At 42.1% G+C, this 19738-nt stretch overlaps 1 protein-coding gene and 1 long non-coding RNA gene across 8 annotated transcripts in view; both read left to right on the top strand.

Annotated features, from left to right (window-relative positions):
• The first annotated feature begins 2442 nt into the window (after positions 1–2442).
• Positions 2443–3422, top strand: LOC118556674. Its single transcript, XR_004927287.1, has 2 exons — positions 2443–2574; positions 3365–3422. It is a non-coding gene; the product is annotated as an uncharacterized LOC118556674 (long non-coding RNA).
• Positions 3423–14178: 10756 nt separating this feature from the next.
• The window catches only part of si:ch211-112f3.4 (EF-hand and coiled-coil domain-containing protein 1), a 59013-nt gene continuing 53453 nt past the window's right edge, over positions 14179–19738 (top strand). For 2 of the 7 annotated variants that reach the window (XM_036151990.1, XM_036151995.1), the window contains exon 1: positions 14180–15357. In XM_036151990.1, the coding sequence (XP_036007883.1) occupies positions 14754–15357 (604 nt within the window). In that variant the 5' untranslated portion in view covers positions 14180–14753. Of the gene's footprint in view, positions 15358–19738 lie in introns of all 7 variants that reach the window. The other 5 variants (XM_036151991.1, XM_036151994.1, XM_036151989.1 and 2 more) reach the window with 5 other exon arrangements.

Raw genomic sequence — 19738 nt, forward strand, 5'->3', positions numbered from 1 at the left:
CCCCCGCGACCCGACCCCGGATAAGCGGAAGAAGACGGACGGACGGACGGACGGACGGGTCCGTCTCAAAACCTAGGTCTTGGCACGGTTGAACTGAACTCTGTAATGCTAATGTAAGCTGCTCCAAAAACAGGAAGCTGACTACAGCAAAAGGCAATCTGGGTAAATACAATTGTAATTGAGCAATAATATTAATGAAGGCCCTCATATATTGCTCAATGTCTGTGTAAGCATGACATCAGTTCGATGAAGCTGTATGAGCCCCTACTCGCACGCTCCGCATCACATGGAACCATCTCATCGCCTTGGGGAAAATATAACAATCTCTGTGGTCCTCTGCCTTATTGTCCGCTTACGCTGAGCGTAAGCGGACACTGAGACCTGAGGTCTCAGTGCCCCCTGGGCACTGAGACCCACAGGCCCCTCCCAACCCTGACATCTACAATCTCTAAAAGAAGCAATAACGTTATACCCAACAATCTGTAGTCACACCTGATGTAACCTTTGCCTGAACCACTTCTCACACAGACAATGCTAAGGACCACTCTAATTATTAAAACTTCCAGCCAATCTGGCTTGTCAAATCACACACTTGTTAGTCAAGCGCTGAAAGACTAGTCCATCTGAAAGTATGCCTTTCTAAGCTATGTTATGCCACAAGCTGATTGAATATGATTATTATTATTAATTATAATTTGGTATTATAATTTAAATAATAAGTCATTCATCTCAAATATTAGCTATAACAAATATAATTCAAATGGTGGCAAAGAGCTATAAGCTTGTAATGATTTATACTACTAATGCATTTATTAATTAGCTGTTATGAACTCAGTTGTGCTGGAACAAATGGTCTGACCGGACTCTGACTGATCAGATTTATCCAGCAACGGTGATAACTCAACTTATAACTGCAATTAGAGTTTAAACCGTTACCCTTTTATCACCAATCCAATGAGAATGTCTCTGTGTTAATATCGGTTGTTAACTCCGAAAGGAAGTAGTTCTGAATTCTGAATAACCATGCAACTGTGAATTGGAATGAACACAAACAATTACTATTCCACAGTTGTTGTTTTATTAAACCAAAGACAATTCCCTGTTACAGTAACTCTCTGATTCAACAACCTTAGGACAGTACTCGCTACTAAATAAAAACATGCAAAATATGTGTGAAAATAAAAGTAAATAATGGATTAAAGTGAGAGGTAGCAAATCTTAGTTCACCTCACAGTTGTTTAAACATTCAAGACGTCAGCATTTGACGTAGCAGCATTGACAGACAGAACAGCTTTGAGAATCCCACTGGACGCTTTAATGTTTTCCATAAGCTAGTTCAGCTGAGCTAACTACAGTTCAGTGACGTAGGACCTGCAACCTTGTGTGATGCGTGAGGGGAGGTCCTAATGATGCAGTCAGCACCAAAGCCATAGAGATAAAGAGTTATCTCTATAGTTCCAAAACATACGCTGGCTTTCATGTTTTTCTATGGGACAGACAGCAGCGATTGCGTTATTTAACGGTAAATATATATATAAACATACACCCTACTACTTTTTCAACTGTTATTGCATGATTACATACTTGTTAATGTCAGTTTTCCATTTAGAGAGGCAGGGTGATAACTAAAAGCTGTATATTACTTAGATACGTTTTATTATTTTTGGAGGGAAAAGCTTATGTTCATGTTCGTATAGACAGGAGTACAGGCTAGAACGGCTCTAACTTAAGTTTTATTTTCCATATCATTCATGTGATGACAAATGTCTCATGATTTTCATTTTATCGCGACTGGGCTGTATTATTGATTATCGTGATTTTGCTTATAAATTCCGATTCAGCCATTAGTTTACCTTCGTGGTAGCGTTAGGTCTGCCGTGGTCCATTCAGCATTCGCCTAGCAGCTAGCTCACTTCTGATAAGTGGTCACCCGCAGACCACAACGTGAAACATGATCATTTTAAGACTAAGAATATAATTTTAAGATTAAGCCATTCACATATTATCAAAAGCATTATGCTTATATGTTTTGGGTCTATAGGTAAGTGCAGAGCTATTAAGATTTTTCTCTACATCTCTGGGTTAATGCACAGAGTAAGAGTAAGGTTAGCTGCAGAGAAAGTGATAGAGAACAGTGACAGGCAACACTCCCATTGGACTCCATTGTTGCATTTTGCTTTTTTGAGAAAGAACAGTCCATTCAGCATTTACACCCACTTTTTTTGATGAGGCAGGAGTTGGCCACACAAGAATGATAATTTTAATACTAAGCCATACACAAAGAATCAAATATCTTAAAGAATAACAACTCATTAAGCTTGGATGAATGAATCAAATATTGTTTAATAAAAAATACTGAGTGAGACAACAAGATGTGTGTGTGTGTGTGTGTGTGTGTGTGTGTGTGTGTGTGTGTGTGTGTGTGTGTGTGTGTGTGTGTGTGTAAATGTGTGTATCTAACTGGAAAAACAAGAACAAAGTGAAGGAACAGGGAGGAATATTATAAGTGATTAATACACTTTTTTAAAAAATCCTCCACATACATCAGGCTTCGGAGTGCATCAGGGCTGAAAGGTGTCAGGATTCCCTGTGTATCTGTGCCCTATTCTGCTCCGCAGGTGGTTCTAGCTGGCGAGGGGCGTGGCCCACACCTGCGACTCATTTGGAGCGGCTTCTTAAGCAGAGCACCGACAGATGGAAGACGCCAGAATGTTAAACCAGTCGTGGTATGACGTGGCCTCCAACTAGCTCTGAAACACTAGCGTGTAAGCTTTGCCTCTCGACTTTTTGACTAATTTTGGATCTTCTCTTTTGTCACAGTTTTGTGCGTGGAAGCACTTACCTCTTGACGCTCTGTCCGGAGAATCACACCCGCAGCATCACAAGGCTCAGATTCTGCTCTGGCGACTCCCCCCTTGCTCCCTGGATATTACCCAGCCGGGCTTGTGGTTCCCCTCCCGGATGCTGCTGGTTCCTCTCGTCATTCAAGTTAATCCATCTGTCACCCCGCTCAGCCGAAGCTCGCTCTGGGTCCCTCGCCAGTTCCACCTGCTGCCCTTCAGCCGCTAGCCACTACACCAACAGGGGTAGGATCACAGGGTCCTCTTGCCGCTACTTCCTCCCGGTCAGGTCCGCCCAGCTGAGTGGTAAGCTGCGCAGGTTCTTGTATTTCCTTGGTTCGTTCAATCGTAGTCATTTTCTTTTCCTTTCCCACAGTACCTCCCGCTCAACGCTCAGACCTCTCCTTCGGCGTCTCGTCGTTGTATCCCAGCAGTTGATTCCTTCAATAAACATCTTAAAACTTGTGCCTGGCCTCCCGCTCGTATCCGCATGTGGGCAAAACAATTGAAAACCATGACAGAAGGAAGGACAACATTAATAATAAAGGTACCTGGCATAAGATAAAAATGAACAGTTTGGAACAAAAAAATGGGAACAAGCATGAATAATATCAACAAACATACGTACAGTATGTGGTAACAAGAACAACAAATGTGTAAACAGGCGTTAAGAACAGGTATCCTAACCATTTTTTTTGGGGGGGGGGGGCTCCACTGCATTATACCGGCCATCCGATGAGCTGTTCACTCTCCTGCAGCACGTGGAGCAGCTCTTCTGTTCCAAGACGAGTGATTCTCTTATGGAATCCTCCAACGTAGTGGAACAGCTGGAAAGAGAGGCCATGAGTCTGGACAGCGAGCTTCCCTCATGCCAAGAGCTGAAAAAAAAAATCCTTTCAACATACATCAGGCTGAGGTTAAGGATTCACTCAAAGTGCATCGGAGCTGAGAGGAAGGCAAACAGCCGTAATAAGGGGTACCTTGGCAGCAAGAGTCAGACCAAGAAGGCGATTTCCACACAGCAGACCTCCTCACCTAAGGTCATACCATCTAGGCCACTGCCGAACACCTTACTGGTTGCCATGGATGTACTCGGCCTCTCCATTCCCGGCACACCGTCCGCAGTCTCCATAGCCTCCAGTCTCCTCCTATTCCAGCAGTCAGCAGTCACCACCAGCAGCCATGGCCAGCACCAGCCGCCACCAGCTGCCAGCACCAGCAGAGGCCACCATTAACAGCAGCCGCAGCCACCATTACCAGCAGCAGCCGCCATCACCATCCTTCGCCAACATCAGCCAGCTCAAGCAGTCATCGCCTCCAGCAGCAGCAGTGTTTGGGGAACAAATTAGTCACACTACTGTCTGAGTAATAAACATTTTAAAGCTCATTATGGCTTATGATAATTTTTTGTGTGGAATAATTTGTATTCCTACATGCAATCCAACTAAACTTTGTAATTAAACAAACCTTATTTCTACCAGCATCAGATACACAGTACTCAGCTGACTGGCTAACACCGCCAGGTTCAGCAGATACAACCTAAAAAAACGTCCTAGTCAACCTTAATGATCCTAGTAATTTAACATCAATAACCTAATAAAAGATGTCAGAGATTCACTAATGAACTTCGTAATTTCTGGTGTAGCGATACCTTCTTCACAGCTGGCAAAATTGAGATAACTAAGTAGCAGGCAATGACTGAAAATCGGTTGTCTACCAAGTTAAGAATATATCTATATACAGACTCACCAGCCACTTTATTAGGTACACCTGTCCAACTGCTCGTTAACACTTAATTTCTAAGCAGCCAATCACATGGCGGCAACTCAGTGTATTTAGGCATGTAGACATGGTCAAGAGAATCTCCTGCAGTTCAAACCGAGCATCAGTATGGGGAAGAAAGGTGATTTGAGTGACTTTGAACGTGGCATGATTGTTGGTGCCAGAAGGGCTGGTCTGAGTATTTCAGAAACTGCTAATCTACTGGGATTTTCACACACAACCATCTCTAGGGTTTACAGAGAATGGTCCGAAAAAGAAAAAACATCCAGTGAGCGGCAGTTCTGTGGGCGGAAATGCCTTGTTGATGCCAGAGGTCAGAGAAGAATGGCCAGACTGGTTCGAGCTGATAGAAGGGCAACAGTGACTCAAATAACCACCCATTACAACCAAGGTGGGCAGAAGGGCATCTCTGAACGCACAGTACGTCGAACTTTGAGGCAGATGGGCTACAGCAGCAGAAGACCACATCGGGTGCCATTCCTTTCAGCTAAGAACAGGAAACTGAGGCTACAATTTGCACAAGCTCATCGAAATTGGACAATAGAAGATTGGAAAAAACGTTGCCTGGTCTGATGAGTCTCGATTTCTGCTGCGACAGTCGGATGGTAGGGTCAGAATTTGGCGTCTACAACATGAAAGCATGGATCCATCCTGCCTTGTATCAACGGTTCAGGCTGGTGGTGGTGGTGTCATGGTGTGGGGAATATTTTCTTGGCACTCTTTGGGCCCCTTGGTACCAATTGAGCATCGTTGCAACGCCACAGCCTGCCTGAGTATTGTTGCTGACCATGTCCATCACTTTATGACCACAATGTACCCAACTTCTGATGGCTACTTTCAGCAGGATAATGTGCCATGTCATAAAGCTGGAATCATCTCAGACTGGTTTCTTGAACATGACAATGAGTTTGCTGTACTCAAATGGCCTCCACAGTCACCAGATCTCAATCCAATAGAGCATCTTTGGGATGTGGTGGAACGGGAGATTCGCATCATGGATGTGCAGCCGACAAATCTGCGGCAACTGTGTGATGCCATCATGTCAATATGGACCAAACTCCCTGAGGAATGCTTCCAGCACCTTGTTGAATCTATGCCACAAAGAATTGAGGCAGTTCTGAAGGCAAAAGGGGGTCCAACCCGTTACTAGCATGGGGTACCTAATAAAGTGGCCGGTGAGTGTATATATAAATTGGACTGTGCACATACAAATAAATATAAGCATATGCACCATAAAGGGCCTATTTATATAATATACAGAGTTGACAATTCAAAAGAGGTAGCTATTTAATCAATTTATGCCTGGATATAACGTTAGTGCTACCTTTACAGAAGGCAAGTCAAGCTAACAAACTAGCAGGCAATCGGTCGTCTACCAAGATAAAAAATATATATATAATTACGCTGTGTATATACAACAAAAGATCAGTATATGCATCATAAATGGCCTATGATACAATATAGACAGTTGACAATTCAAAACAGGTAGCTATTTAATCAACTTACCTCAGAAGTTACTCGACAGTCAGCAATGGAAGTGAATGATGTCCAACGCCATAGAATGGCTTTTTGGAACTACGCGAGGCTGCATACCCCGGAAGTAGGCGGCAAAAAGCGTACAACGGAGTCCAATGGGAGTGTCGCAACTCTTTCTCTCTATGGCTTTGGTCAGCACGTACACTAAGTGGGGTGGTGCCTCGGCCAGAGGGGGAGCGGCTGACTGGTGAGTTTAAAGAAAGACCGCAACAGGGAGCAAAGATAGAAATGAGGAGAGAGGGAAAAAAAACGGAAAAAGAGTTGAAAAAGCGACCCGCAGCGGAGTCACTTATGAACCACAAATCAACACAGCCAAAATTACCTTCAAAATGCATGCACATTCAAAGGAAATATTCAGCAAATTAAAACAACTCTGTCTTGGAGTAACAAGCATTAACCTAAATTCCTACTCCTGCCCAGGCACGCTACGGTCACCTTGTGGGTGAAATAAAAGAAATAAAAGGGGAAAGCCCCGTTACTTGTATTGTCTCAGGGAATGTCCCGGAGCGCTCAGAGTAACGCGGCGTCCTGAAGGCGTCTTGACAAACACAGGTGCCCGCGGGCGGCGGGAACGGGATGAGAAAGTTCCTTAGTATCTCTTTTCCAGGCTTCCAGACGTTTTGTTCGGCCAAAACAAAAGCGTGGTCCTCTTTCGATCACCTGGAGATAACGGCTCTCAGTCTTTGATCAGAGGGAATTCAAAAGTACTTCTTTTTAAGTCGACCTCCAGCTATAATTAATGCAGGGATAAGCTTGCTTCGGTAATCTTTGGTCCAACAAAGAGTTATCGAGCACGTGGCGTGGGGGTAATCCCAACAGAGTGTAACAGCTGTGTGCCTTCTCGGACTGGCGAAGCGCCAAGAAGAAGGCCGATTGTGGTATGTGGCTGTGTTTTATAGCCATCACCATGGCAACATTATCTCGGCCGGCGGCCGTCTTGACCGTATTGCATGATGGGAGTTGGTGGCCATTTTGACCACATTGTCTCATGGGAAATGCAGTTTGTCACGTCTGAACTGGCATTACAGAAAATAGCTGTGTCTCAATTCGCAGACTGCATCCTTCGAAGGAGCCAGCCTACACAGCCTTAGGAGGACCCAGCCATCGGAGGATGCTCCGGAGGATCCTTAACCGTCGGCAAATGGGACGGTCTAGCCTTTGGAAGCACTTTCTGGTTGCGACACGACGTCATCAAGTCTACCCTAAGCCCGGGAAAAACAGCGCCAGACGACAAAAAAATGGATATGGAATTTTTTTTTTTTTATTTACTTGTTATTGGAGGAGGTGAGTCGGCTTAGACGGCTTCAGTGGCAGCAAAACCGGCAACAAATTTTTCTCAGGTTGGGAAAGCACAGTGGAGAGGTAATATTTACCTGCAATTATTTTCACCCAGGGACCTGCTAATGATCATAATATACCAATTATTAAACAAACGCTTGTCAGCAGATTGACGAATATGTTTAAATATAAAATTTTATATTTATTTGTAAGAATTGATATAAGCTTATGTTTGTAACTTTAGTAATTTTAATTGAATAGTTAAATGTGTACAAACCCTGTAAATAACTGACTTAAATCACTACTTTCACTATCACTAAAAAAGCGCGCAAAGCACCTCGGGAAATCTTACGGCAGGCGAGGCCACTAAGGATGGTAGCGGTGCATCCTCAGAATTCGGGGAAAAGGAGGACGCATTCGAAGGTTGCATTTTAAGCATCCTCAGAATTTTTGCCAAATGGGACAGCCTTCGCGCATCGTTGTGACGTCACTGGCCTTAAAATGCGTCCTTCGAAGGACGCAGCCTGCGAATTGAGACACAGCTAAATGTTTAATGCAGCCACTTCTTTCTCTTCCTCTTCCGTTTTCTTCTTTCTTTTGGCAGCCCCACTTGTCTTTTGTTTGCTACCACTGTCCATTTTCTGCCAAGACAATGTCGCTCAATTTTGTCACAATTTCACTTAAAGACTCAGAAAGGACCATTGATCAGTTTCAAACTAATTTCACCATTTTAATTTCAACTTGTTCTAAGAAATTTTGATTGGGATCATTACGATAGAAACCACCTGTCCTATGCCCACACACCGTTATTTTTAGCCAATCTACACAGTGCATTGCCACCTGCTGCCAATCATAACCAGTCAAGTGAACAAACTGACTCATAAAAGTCACAATCATGAGGATGCATTTTTTGTAAACATCTTTTATTGTATTCTGATGGGATGATTATGAAAATTGAGGGCAAACCTCTTTGTAGACTATTTGTGTAGCAAAAAAAATGATGCCACCAGAGATGGCCCCTCTCCATCCAAGGGCCCCTAGAGCAAGGGGTTGAACAGGTTGGTAACAGGTTTGGTTCTTTTGACAAAGTGCAGCGTGAAAGCAAACCAGGTGAAAATTTCCAATTTGGAAAACCTAGTCTACTAGACTATAGGGTGTGAAAATGATCTCAGTCCCATACCCCAAGTTTTTTTTTTTAGGTTATAGCACTACCAAATCATCTTTGCAAACTAGATCAAGCTCTGTCAGATTGGACAGGTTGTCTGTGAAAATCAGTTTTCAGGTTCTGCTGCAGATTTCAAGTTGGATATATGTCTGGACCTTGACAACCGTAACACACCACACTGTACATGATTCTTACATTTTAATTCTGACCTCCTTCATCACTGAATTGATCCAGTCTAGCTCCTCCTATGCGCAGTGGTGTCAAAAGTACACACATTTGTTACTTAAGTAGAAGTATAGATACTGCAGTTTAAAAACACTCTGGTAAAAGTTGAAGTATCAACTTGACCTCTTTACTCAAGTAAAAGTGAAAAAGTATGTGCTCCAAAAACTACTTAAAGTATAAAAGTATAAAGTAACCTTTAAAAAAATGCCACTATATGAATTGAAAGCTTAATTTAAACACTGATTAGTTCTACATGTGGCCCAAGACACAACATAATCATTGGACACAATTGCCCAGGGTAAAAACGTGATGAAAATATTTGGATATTGAATTCAAGAAATTTTGGAGAGATGACATGAAGGAAGGCTATAAAATTGTTAATTCAATTGCCCAGGACACACAACCAACACAATTGAAGACAGTGAAAAACGCTGAAGGCACACAATTACTTAACATGGCAAAATAAACCAGATATTAGACGTCTTAAGCTTACAAAAGTGTAGTAGCTCACACTGTAGATTGGGGGCACCTTATTCCGAAAAAATCTAAGAGGCAAGGCTAACGCCTTGGAGGGAGAGTTCTTGAACGCCAAAATAACGTGGGTCTTGGGTTTGCAGAGTTTGCATTGCATTTTCCATGAGTCATTTTTGCTCCCGACTATTTCGAAAAATTGTTTGAGATAGGGCCAAGGATGCGGGAGGTCTTGTTGGTCTCAGTCTCCATCTCCCGACACGCTCTCGCCTGTGTCCGACCTTTCGACATCTTTTTCTGAATCTGACATTATTGTAGCATGACATACACTTAACGTTTGCAGTTTGAAAAACACCTGCTTCTGATGATTTCCTTTCGCGTCAGCACAAATTTGACGAATAGCTAACCAATGAGTGTTTGTGTTATATGACTCATCCAATTACACTAGTTCTCACTAGGTGTGGGTGGGGCCAAATGATCTGCATTGGATGGCGCACATTACGTGAAATAAATATTTATAAATATTAAACTGAAGCCAAGAGTGACGAGTAATGTTTGTTTTAAAAATGTAAGGAATAGAAAGTACAGATACTTGTGTGAAAATGTAATGAGTAGAAGTCAGAAGTAGGAAGAAAAATAAGTAATGGAGTAAAGTATAGATACCTAAAAAGTGTACTTAAGTACAGTAACAAAGTATTTGTACTTCGTTACTTGACACCTCTGCCTATGCGCCATCAAATGAATCCAATCAATTGCTTCGACTACAGGCATGTCTTAATGACCTCCAAACCTAGATGACTCTAAACTTCCTGCTTTTAAATTCTGACAAGACAGAGGTTGTAATCTTGTCAAATGAATATTTGTCAACTTTGATAATGTATCAATGACCTTACACCAAAAATAAAACTCTTCAGGACATACCCACAAGGAATGCATCAAGGTTCCTATAATGGGAGATGAAAAGAAAGTACAGTTTGGGTGAGAGGTTAATTTCATCATGGACCTTTTCTGTGGGGTTAAGTATGTGCGTCGACATAGGTTGTAATGGATATATTGGTAACTGGGGTTCTTTGATGATCTGACAACATTGGCCAAACAGGCTATAGTTCCCTGTTTGTTTTAACATAGGAGTTAATACTACTTGTCGAGCCACCTGATTCCCTCAGATCAGCCAACAGATGGTTTTGCTGATTCCATAAACATGATGTGTGAGGGGACAGAGTATGGAAGTAAATATGTCACCAGAATATTTACGTCCGTCTTAGTTTTATCCCGATTTTGGAAAAGGAAATGTCTGGGCGTATGCATACTTCTGACCAAAACAGTACATAATTTCTAACGCCTGATTCTGTTTGTTTCAAAGTCGGAACTTAGATCTAAAAATTTTCCAGAAAGTCCAAAGAACGGCAGGAACTGCTGACTGCTTTAATACTGACTTGGCTTACTGCTGTTAGCTGTTCAAGCCAGTATCAATATAGTTTTCTTCAGTTTACAGATTCAAAAGCTAAATGAACAAGTTCAAGTTTCACATCTTGATCTATTACATCACATATTGTTCCCCCACACCTTGAAATAAATACCAGTGTTTCCAACACACTGTCTGAGGAGTGGAACCACCCAGTCTGCCTCCTTACGTTGCTAAATTAGGTCTTTGACCAGTAATCTTTTTCTGTACACTCATGATAATTTAAGTGCTTGTCTAGAAAAAAAAAATATGGGTTTGGCTTGGTGCTACACAAGATATGTGGCCTTTGAGTGGAGCTGACTCAAAATGCACCCCCAGATGAGTCACAGAGAAAATCCACTGTTCAGCCATGAGCAGATTAGTAATCAAGACAAAGGCTGAAGTCTTTCTCTGTGTTACGATATCAATGTGGTCAAGTGGAACGAACTGTTTATCCCAGAACTGCCTGCCACACTTGGATGATACCGGACAACAAAGAAATGACTCATCTGTCTGATTGTGTCCCGGAGTTGACACAGTTTATCTACTGATGATGCAGTTTGGATGTGTACGGCCTTTTATGGGTGTTAACCTTAACTCCTTTATAATGTTTCTGTAATGAGCAATCGGGGCTTCTTGCCAATCAAGAGCCCATCAGCGCTGATGTGTCTGTAACTGTTTCTCTGTCTTTAGTAGATAAAATACAACTAAAAGCATACTTGTCTGTTTTATGCGTCCTACATTCAAGGTAATATTTAAGTGGGAGTCGCCTGACGGGTAAAAAGAGCTAGGTCCACCTAGGGTGTGTCACTGCGGACGGGATGCGGTGAAGTCTTAACACTGTGGGCTCATGTGACTTTAGGTGACTCACCTGTACAGCAGTAGCAAAAGAAATATACAACAGCCTATGTAAATTAATTAGCCCTGAAATCACTTCAAGTTTCCTGTAACTCATGTTGGAACGGAATTGACAATATTAAAGAGGACCATGATTCCTCAAGACCTGACTGAGGTTATTTCAGCAGACATTATAACATGAGATTTGTTTCATGTAGGCTTGGTCCTTTCAGTTTCATTTTATTTTTTAAAATATACAAGGACAACCTGGGTAAATATGCAAAAAGCAGTGTTCAAGTAGTTAGTTCAGTATTAAAAAGGAACATGTTATCGAAACCAGAGTGGCTCTGTGTAAAAATGTAATCATTCCTCTTTGTTAAACTATTAACTGTTATCAACCACGTTTTCTTGGAAGCTGAATTCAAGTTCACCATCCATAACCAGGCCTGCTTACTGGCTGACCTGTACAACTTGAAAGTAACTTAAATAGAACCGGACAGACAGCAGGAAGTGGGCCAAAAGATCTCAAAAAAGCAACACATCATGCCCAGATCTAGAGGAATTGAATAAGGTTTAGGACACAGTATCACTGGAATCAGTCTGGAAATGTTACAAATTTGTTTCAGAGGCTTTGGGACTCCAGCGAACCAAACAGAGTCTGTGGGGAACCTATACAAGATTCACCATTTTTCTTTCACTTCACACTTACAGTATATCCTATCTTGTGTTGGTCTTTCATCTAAAATCCCAAATAATACTAGGAACTGTACTGTTGGGGTGATCAGTAAAGTAAAAGTATGACTGGTGGAGGCTGATTAATGTATTATGGCTGGTGCAGCCTGGTCATGCCCAGGTGAGCGAATTCTAGAAGCTGCTTTTGTTTTAGCTGTCAAACCTCTGAAACATAGTGAGGTCAGGGTGGGGAAAGGTATTTTCGCTCCAGGAGTTGCTGACTTCCCAGGAAACATGTCTGGCTCTGATTTCCATCTCCAGATACAGCAGAAACAAGATATTTATACACATGTATTAAAATATACGCTGATTTCTTTTTTTCATCGACTGACATAAAATCAAGCTAACCTTTTTCCCTTTTTTTGGTCAGCTAGGATAATCCAAATAATTTCTATATGACTAATGCCAGAATATTGATACAATATTTTTGGGATAATTTTATTATTACTTTCTTCAAAGTCAGAGGTGTACATACACTAAGATTATTCTGCCATTAAACAATTTATGAAAGCCCAGACTATATTCCCATGGGATTTGTATCCCTAATATATTTACAACATTTAAGTTAAACAGACGTATTTTAGATACACTGCTTCCTAGAAGCATGCCATTAAATTTTTTTTTTAGATAAACTAGCAAAGATATCAGGAGGAGAATAGTGGGCCGCCACTGGTCTGGGTACAATTTACACATACCTGGACATTCATCTGTTTAAACAATTATATCCGAACATAATGGAATGGGAGGGAGACGGGCTCTGTGACCCAGTGTTTAAAGGGTTTTGGTGTGAAATGTGTACATTGATTCCAGGGGGAAAAAATCTGAAGAGGTTGTGTAGAGTCTGGTTGAAGCTGGTGAGAGAGTCATTACCCCCAGTGAAACGGGTGCCAAAGTGGACCGAAAGGCCACACAGACAGGAAGAAGCCGTGACCTCCACAGCGACATATGTAAGAGCTAGATTATAGTTTGCAAATGCAATGACAGTCCCTGAGTTTTCAGACACATGTTCCCTGGTCTGATGAAACTGAAGTTTTTAGAACAAAGTCGGAAGCTTGCAAGCGGGGGTGGCAGCCTCATGCTGTGGTGATGCTTTACTGTAAGAGGGGGTGATACACTTCACAGAATAGATGGCACCTCAAGGAAAGAACATTTTGTGGAAATGGTGATGCAACATCTCATGGCATCAGCCAGGAACTTCCGCCTTAGGCACAAATTACAACCTGCTTTACTGGCCAAGATTGTGTGCACTGACAAGGAATTTCACTTTGCTTTCAGGTTCTCACAGCGTACAAGAGGAGATAAAATAAAAGAAACAATGAACAGTATTTAAAGCTGGATAGGGGGAAATAGGAAGGCAGGTTGTTAATTTAGTAATAATGTGCTTATTTTGTTAAACAGCAGAGTGATTGACTACAGGTGGTAAGATGTTCAAAGGGGTTTTCTAAATAGACTATAAGACAAAGCACATCACCTCATTATTTAAATTGACTTAGGGACAGCAAAGTTAATGTTTTGGACTGGCCTTCATCACAAAGCTCAGATCTCTGTCCTATATAGATTGTGGGCAGAGCTGAAAACATGTGTGTGAGCATGGCAGACTAAGTTGCACCTGTCTTGTTGTCAGGGGGAATTCCAGCTTATTATTGAGAGAAGAAGCTAACATTTGACGGCAGCCATTCAGTCTAAAGGCAACTTTGAATATGAGAAAAGATAAATATGGCTAAAAACGTACTCTCACATTATTTTGGCAGTCAGCAAATAAAATTTATTCTTGATAGCATGCCATAAAAACAAAAGTTGTTGATTGATGTAAAGTTAGAGGACAGCTATGTCTCTTTAAACTGTAAGTGTAGCTGGTGTGTGCACAGGGACAGTAGCAGTCAGGTTCTGTTTTTATTGTTGTTGGTACTGTAGGATGAGTCAGAAAGGTGCAAACAAAGACTTGTATTGTTCATGGTTGACTGTTGGATCCAGAGGACAGGTGCCACCAAAAAAAAACAACAAAAAAAAAAACAAAAAAAAAAACTGCACATATCATACTGTAAGCCTCACTGCGCTCTTCCATGGAAAGCTGAGGAATGACTCTGACGGGTCTCTGTGTTGTTCTCCCTTGGGGACTTTTCCATTCTTGGGGTTGCACTGATATTTGATCCAGTTTGGCAACAGGGATCAAACAAGCAGAGGTAACTGCCGCTATGAACGCTTTATTGGTACAGCGGTTGAAGTGTGCACACAAAGGGTGGAGCCGGAGCTCTCTTTCCAGCCCGCAGGGATCAAATGTAAACTTGAAGAGCCGCAGGAGGAAATCGGATGTTAGGTGTCCATAAAATGCGGCAGCTTCACAGCTGTCACAATGTGCGTTTTAGAGCACCGGTTTGCTTTTTGATCACACTCGGTGCCTGTCAGGTTTGATCAGTAGAGTAGCCAAAATTTGAGTGCAGCCATGAGGCGCACCGCTCTGGCTCTTCCGCGCATCCAGCCCTCGCCGCGGGCTGCGCGTAAAAGCGAGTGGCTCCGCAGCGCCCTGGCCCATCACCATTGTCCCGATACGGGAGCCGAAAACGAAATAATCGTCCTGGCCACGGGAATCGATCAGTACCTGCAGGAGGTCTTCCACCACCTTGCCTATCCTAACCAGGACGACACTGTGTCCGCGGAGGACTTCAAAGCTCTCTGCGCCGTGCTGGGACTTCCCGGAGCTCTGAAAACACTGACGGCAGAGGATGGAAGCGGAGAAGACGGAATAGAGCAGCAACTTGAAGAGTTTAGGGATGTTTGTTCATCGCTTCCTGAAAAACTTTCATTTAAAGACTTTCACTCTCGCCTCTGTGGGTATTTCCGTGTGCGCAGCACGTCTGCGGTCACCGGGGTATGCGACTGGCGTCTGCCGGTTTCTGAGGACACGGAGCTGGTGGAGAGACAGATCCGACTGCGGTGGCCCCGCGTCCGGAGGAAGAAGTGTGTCAGCTTTGATCTGAGCAGAGATCAGACTGGAACCCGAAGCAGGTCTGGGAAAAGTCGAACCGTGGAGCACCTCCGTGAGCAAGGTATGTGCTACTCACAGTAACAGGACGCCTGTTAGAGTTGAAAACACAACTGATCATTCTAGGTTTCCTGTCAAAATAATAATGCATGTACTTTAAAAGAAAAACATTTTGTTAGTAAAAAATCACAAAACGTGACATTTATCTGGGTTTTATGTGACCAGCACAAGTTAGTTTATGATGGAGAAAAATGTGGCTTTCATGGTTTCCTAAAGCTGTTTCAACTAAATCTGAAATATGTGGCGTGGCTTTGTCTTTACCCATCCCGATTCAAAACTACCCTTTGCTGCAGATGGAAGGCTTTTGGTGGATGTTTCCACCAACCTCGCACATCTACTGTACAGAGAGTATTTTGCCCATAGTTCTTCCCAACATAGCTCAAGCTTCTGATTGGTTGGAGAGTGTCAGAGAAATACAGTTTTCAAGTGTTACCACACTCACTGTCACTGTCAATTAGATTTAAGTATAGACTTTGACTAGGCCATTCTAATGTATCTGTAGGTGCCATTTTTCCTTTATCGCCACCAGGTGGTGTATTTCATTTTGAGTTCTGAGTGTCTGATGGGGGAATGGGGTTATTTAAGGTCAACCATGATTATGTTCAGGTATTGTTAATGGGAAGAGGCAACGGTTTTCTAGTGTGCTTGATTTAGATTGAAGTGGAATGTTTGTGGATCTAAATGGAAACATTGAGACAACGGACATTGTGCTAACAATAAATGACTTTACTATAAGTCAAACTGAAGATCGGATTACGAATCTTAATCGAGCGCACGTAAAACCAACGCCTTTCAGAAACAACAACCAGTAGCCTAAAATAGAGGATTTTAGCCGCTACAGTATCTATATTGTTTAATGTATACTATTCTATTGTAGCTCTGGATGTGTGTTTGGATGTTGTCCTGGTATAAGGACCGTCTCAAGTCCATTGCATTTTTTTCATCCAGGAATGTCCTGTATTTAATTCTATTCATCTTCGCATCGACTCTGACCTGATTGCTTGTCACTATTAAGGAAAAGCAACCACACAGCATGATGCTGCCACCAACATGTTTCACTTTAGGGATAGTTAATATTGGGTGTTCCGATCCATTTAACGTTTTGCATGCTGGGCAAAAATTGTGGTTTTGATCTTATGTAACCAGAACACCTTCTTCCCAATGTTGGGTTGCGCTAACCTGGTAAGCCAGCTTGATAATGTGTAGTGCTCTCGATTCTGCATATTATCAATCTGGGTCTGCTGTCATCGAATCGGTTTGGGAAAAGGAACCACATGCAGCAGAACTCTCCAAGCTGATTGGGTGAAGCAACACCTAGTGTCTGCCTATCAAAGATTGGTTATAGCCAAATGAGAGCAGCTAGCACCATGAGAAACCACATCTTACACTGGTCACGGCACTTCTTGCTGTTCTTCTTTCAAAGAGAACAGCAAGAAGGGTCCCTTCCTCAATTTGTCCAGTTTAGGTGTATGACCATGTCTGTTTAAGCTTGGTGCATGTTTAATTTTTTAATGTTGCTTGAACAGTGCTCTGTGGGATGTTTAAAATGTCATCCATGTATAACACCTTGTCAAGGCCAAGGACCCCAAAGTGCTTTTCACGCTGACGGTGGTGTCAATGGTAGCGTCAGACTGACAGAAGCAGGGCTGCCATACAAGGTGTCATTCAGCTGGGATTTGAACTGGCAGCCCACTGGGTATAGGACAAACTCCTTTTCTCCGGCGCCATTGACACTTGTTCTTTATGATGCTGTTTGTTCACTAATGAGATTAACTGACATCCATCAGGCTTCTGATAGCAGTTGGTTGCAGTGTTTTTTTTTAGGTGTAGGGTTGTCAAAAGCATCGATACTTTGAAAAGCATCAATACTCCAATGCTGTATCCAGATACAATACTATTTTGACTTGGTATTGATACTAAATATTTTTGCATACGAGGCAAGCAAAGAAGGAACCCCAAAGAACTCGACAAACCTGTGAGCAAACAGTGCTTAAAAATGGTGGCAATGAAGTCAAGCAGTACAACAAACCTGGCCAAACATCTCAAGCGCCGACACCCTGGCCTTCATGATCACTTCCGACAGATTAATAAATTAAAGTTACGTTCATAATTTAATGTAAAGTGTAACTCACCCATGTAAAAGCATATTTCCGCCCCAAACAAATGTGAAAAACTCCATCAACGTGAGCGGGGATACGCAGGAATGGAAGGGGGCTGTGTTCAGCGTGGCGGGGGAGCAGCCGCAAGCTTGATTCAGCCATTGATACTGAATCATAGAAAGTGAGCAGGTTATGCTGGTAGTTACACCATGATTCTGTCTTTTGAAGTGGAGGATTTTTCACCCACCTCGTCCCCGGGATGGGGGTGGGGGGTGGACGTTGAGGGAGGCTTTATGGAGTCCAGCGGGCCAGAGCCCTATAAGTTTGAGCTGCTGGCTCAAGGCTCTGACTCAGTGAAGCCTGAAACTGCTGCTGCTGAGGAAGTGGAGGACAGGATCAGTCCAGTTATGTATTATATTTATTTCCTGCCTTGTATTCCAGGCGGGATCCCCAGAGCTTTGTGTATCATGATTCATTTGTAATGTGGGCACAAAGCATGGTTGATCTCCTCTTTGCTCAATACCAGGAAAGGCAGAGGGGGAAGTTCACAGCAACCGCGGTGAAGTTAGTTCTAGGTTGGACAGTGGACATTCACGCTCTGCGGCCTCAGCGGCATCTGCCTCCTGTTAGAGCCAATACAGGGAGGCTGATCTGGGGCTGCCACTCCCTGTCTGCTGGCTGGCTGTTGAAGCCGCAGAGCGCAGTGTCTTCTGCTTTTATACCCCACAGCGACAGAGTTACCGACGTCACTGCAACAGATTTACGTCACAGCCACCAACAGCAATGTTAATTTGAAATTCAAAGCAACACCACCGTTTAAGCGTAGGAGGGCACCACTCTGACAATTTCAGACAAGAAAGCAGGATTTCAACAAATATGCACTTATTTTTCAACATAATTACCAGGATAAGTGGACAGTAAGTAGACAGACAACCATGTTAACAGTTTATTGGCAAAAAAGTTGATTTGGCGGTGAATTACCCTTTACTACATCATAGATATTACTGATGTTCGCACGACCGGTGGTCCGCACTACTGTTGTGTGATTAGCTGTAGCTAGCATGCTACTAGGCATGTGTTATATTTGGGTTATGTATTTAGCAATTATTTGAACACTTATGTAGTGCAATTATACACTGTTTAATGTTATTTAATGTTTATTAAATAACCCTCTGTCTGTTAAGTATTGTCTGGCGATGATCAGCTCTTAAGCTGATATCAAGACAATGGTTGAAAGGGATGAATTCAAGCACTAGCGATCTTTTAACAGCAAAACCTGCACACACATAGAATAAAGGAGTGACAACTTCTTTTCAAGTCCAAGAATTTAATAACAGAAATAAAATGAACATCCAGAGAACATCACTATGTAATGCTGTTTATCTGAATTAACACAATATTTAATTAACAAATCCTCTCTACTAGGCTAGTGAAACATAACTAAACTACTAAGCAAAATGAAGATAAGAAGCTAAGCTAAGGAACTATTTACATGCAAAAACAAACAAAAGACAAAACAAAAGTGATTGATCATAATCAGAATAATTCAGTGAATCTTTGTTTACTACAGATCTGATTTCAAAAACATGGAATGGAGTTAAAAACAATTGGCATGACCAAATGAAGTTTGAATTGTACCCTTTAAAAGTAAGATAACCCAATTTATAAACTGAAAAACTACTGAGCTTATCTAAATCCTAAGACACATTAGAACCAATAAAAGTAAGCACTTTTATCCGTTAGGTGTTACCCCATGATATATTCACAACTACCAAGAAACTGTTATATTAACTAAATATGACTAGGAGTCTTAAACTAGATCAACAAAGATGTCTTTTTAGAAATTAATATAACCTGTGAAAGTACTACACTCCAATCAAACCACAGAATAAAGACCAAATTATAATGCAATACATAACCAAGATCCTAACAGTACTAGTATTTAACATCTTAGGAATATGGAACTTATAAGACAAATTCAGTGATTACAAATGTCTTTTTTTTACACAATGCAATCAATTGTTGTCATGATGTTGTCTTGTGTCTCAGAGATGTCTTCGTCTTGCCTTTAAAAATAATGGGTTATAGAGTCATTTGTCCCAACCGTGGTCTCCACACAGCCGTATGTTAATCTTTTATTAAAAATAAAAAACAAAATAAAAATCCTGCTGCCTCTCCAGAGTGGCTATCGGCGCTTTGAACTGCCCCGTTGCCGGATGGTACGGGTGTGTGGCAGTTGAAAACCCCTCCAGTCAGGGAGTCCAACCCGAAAACTGCTCTGGTGAT

The sequence above is a fragment of the Fundulus heteroclitus genome, chromosome 20 (genome assembly GCF_011125445.2).
Source record: "Fundulus heteroclitus isolate FHET01 chromosome 20, MU-UCD_Fhet_4.1, whole genome shotgun sequence".
Lineage (NCBI taxonomy): Eukaryota > Metazoa > Chordata > Actinopteri > Cyprinodontiformes > Fundulidae > Fundulus > Fundulus heteroclitus.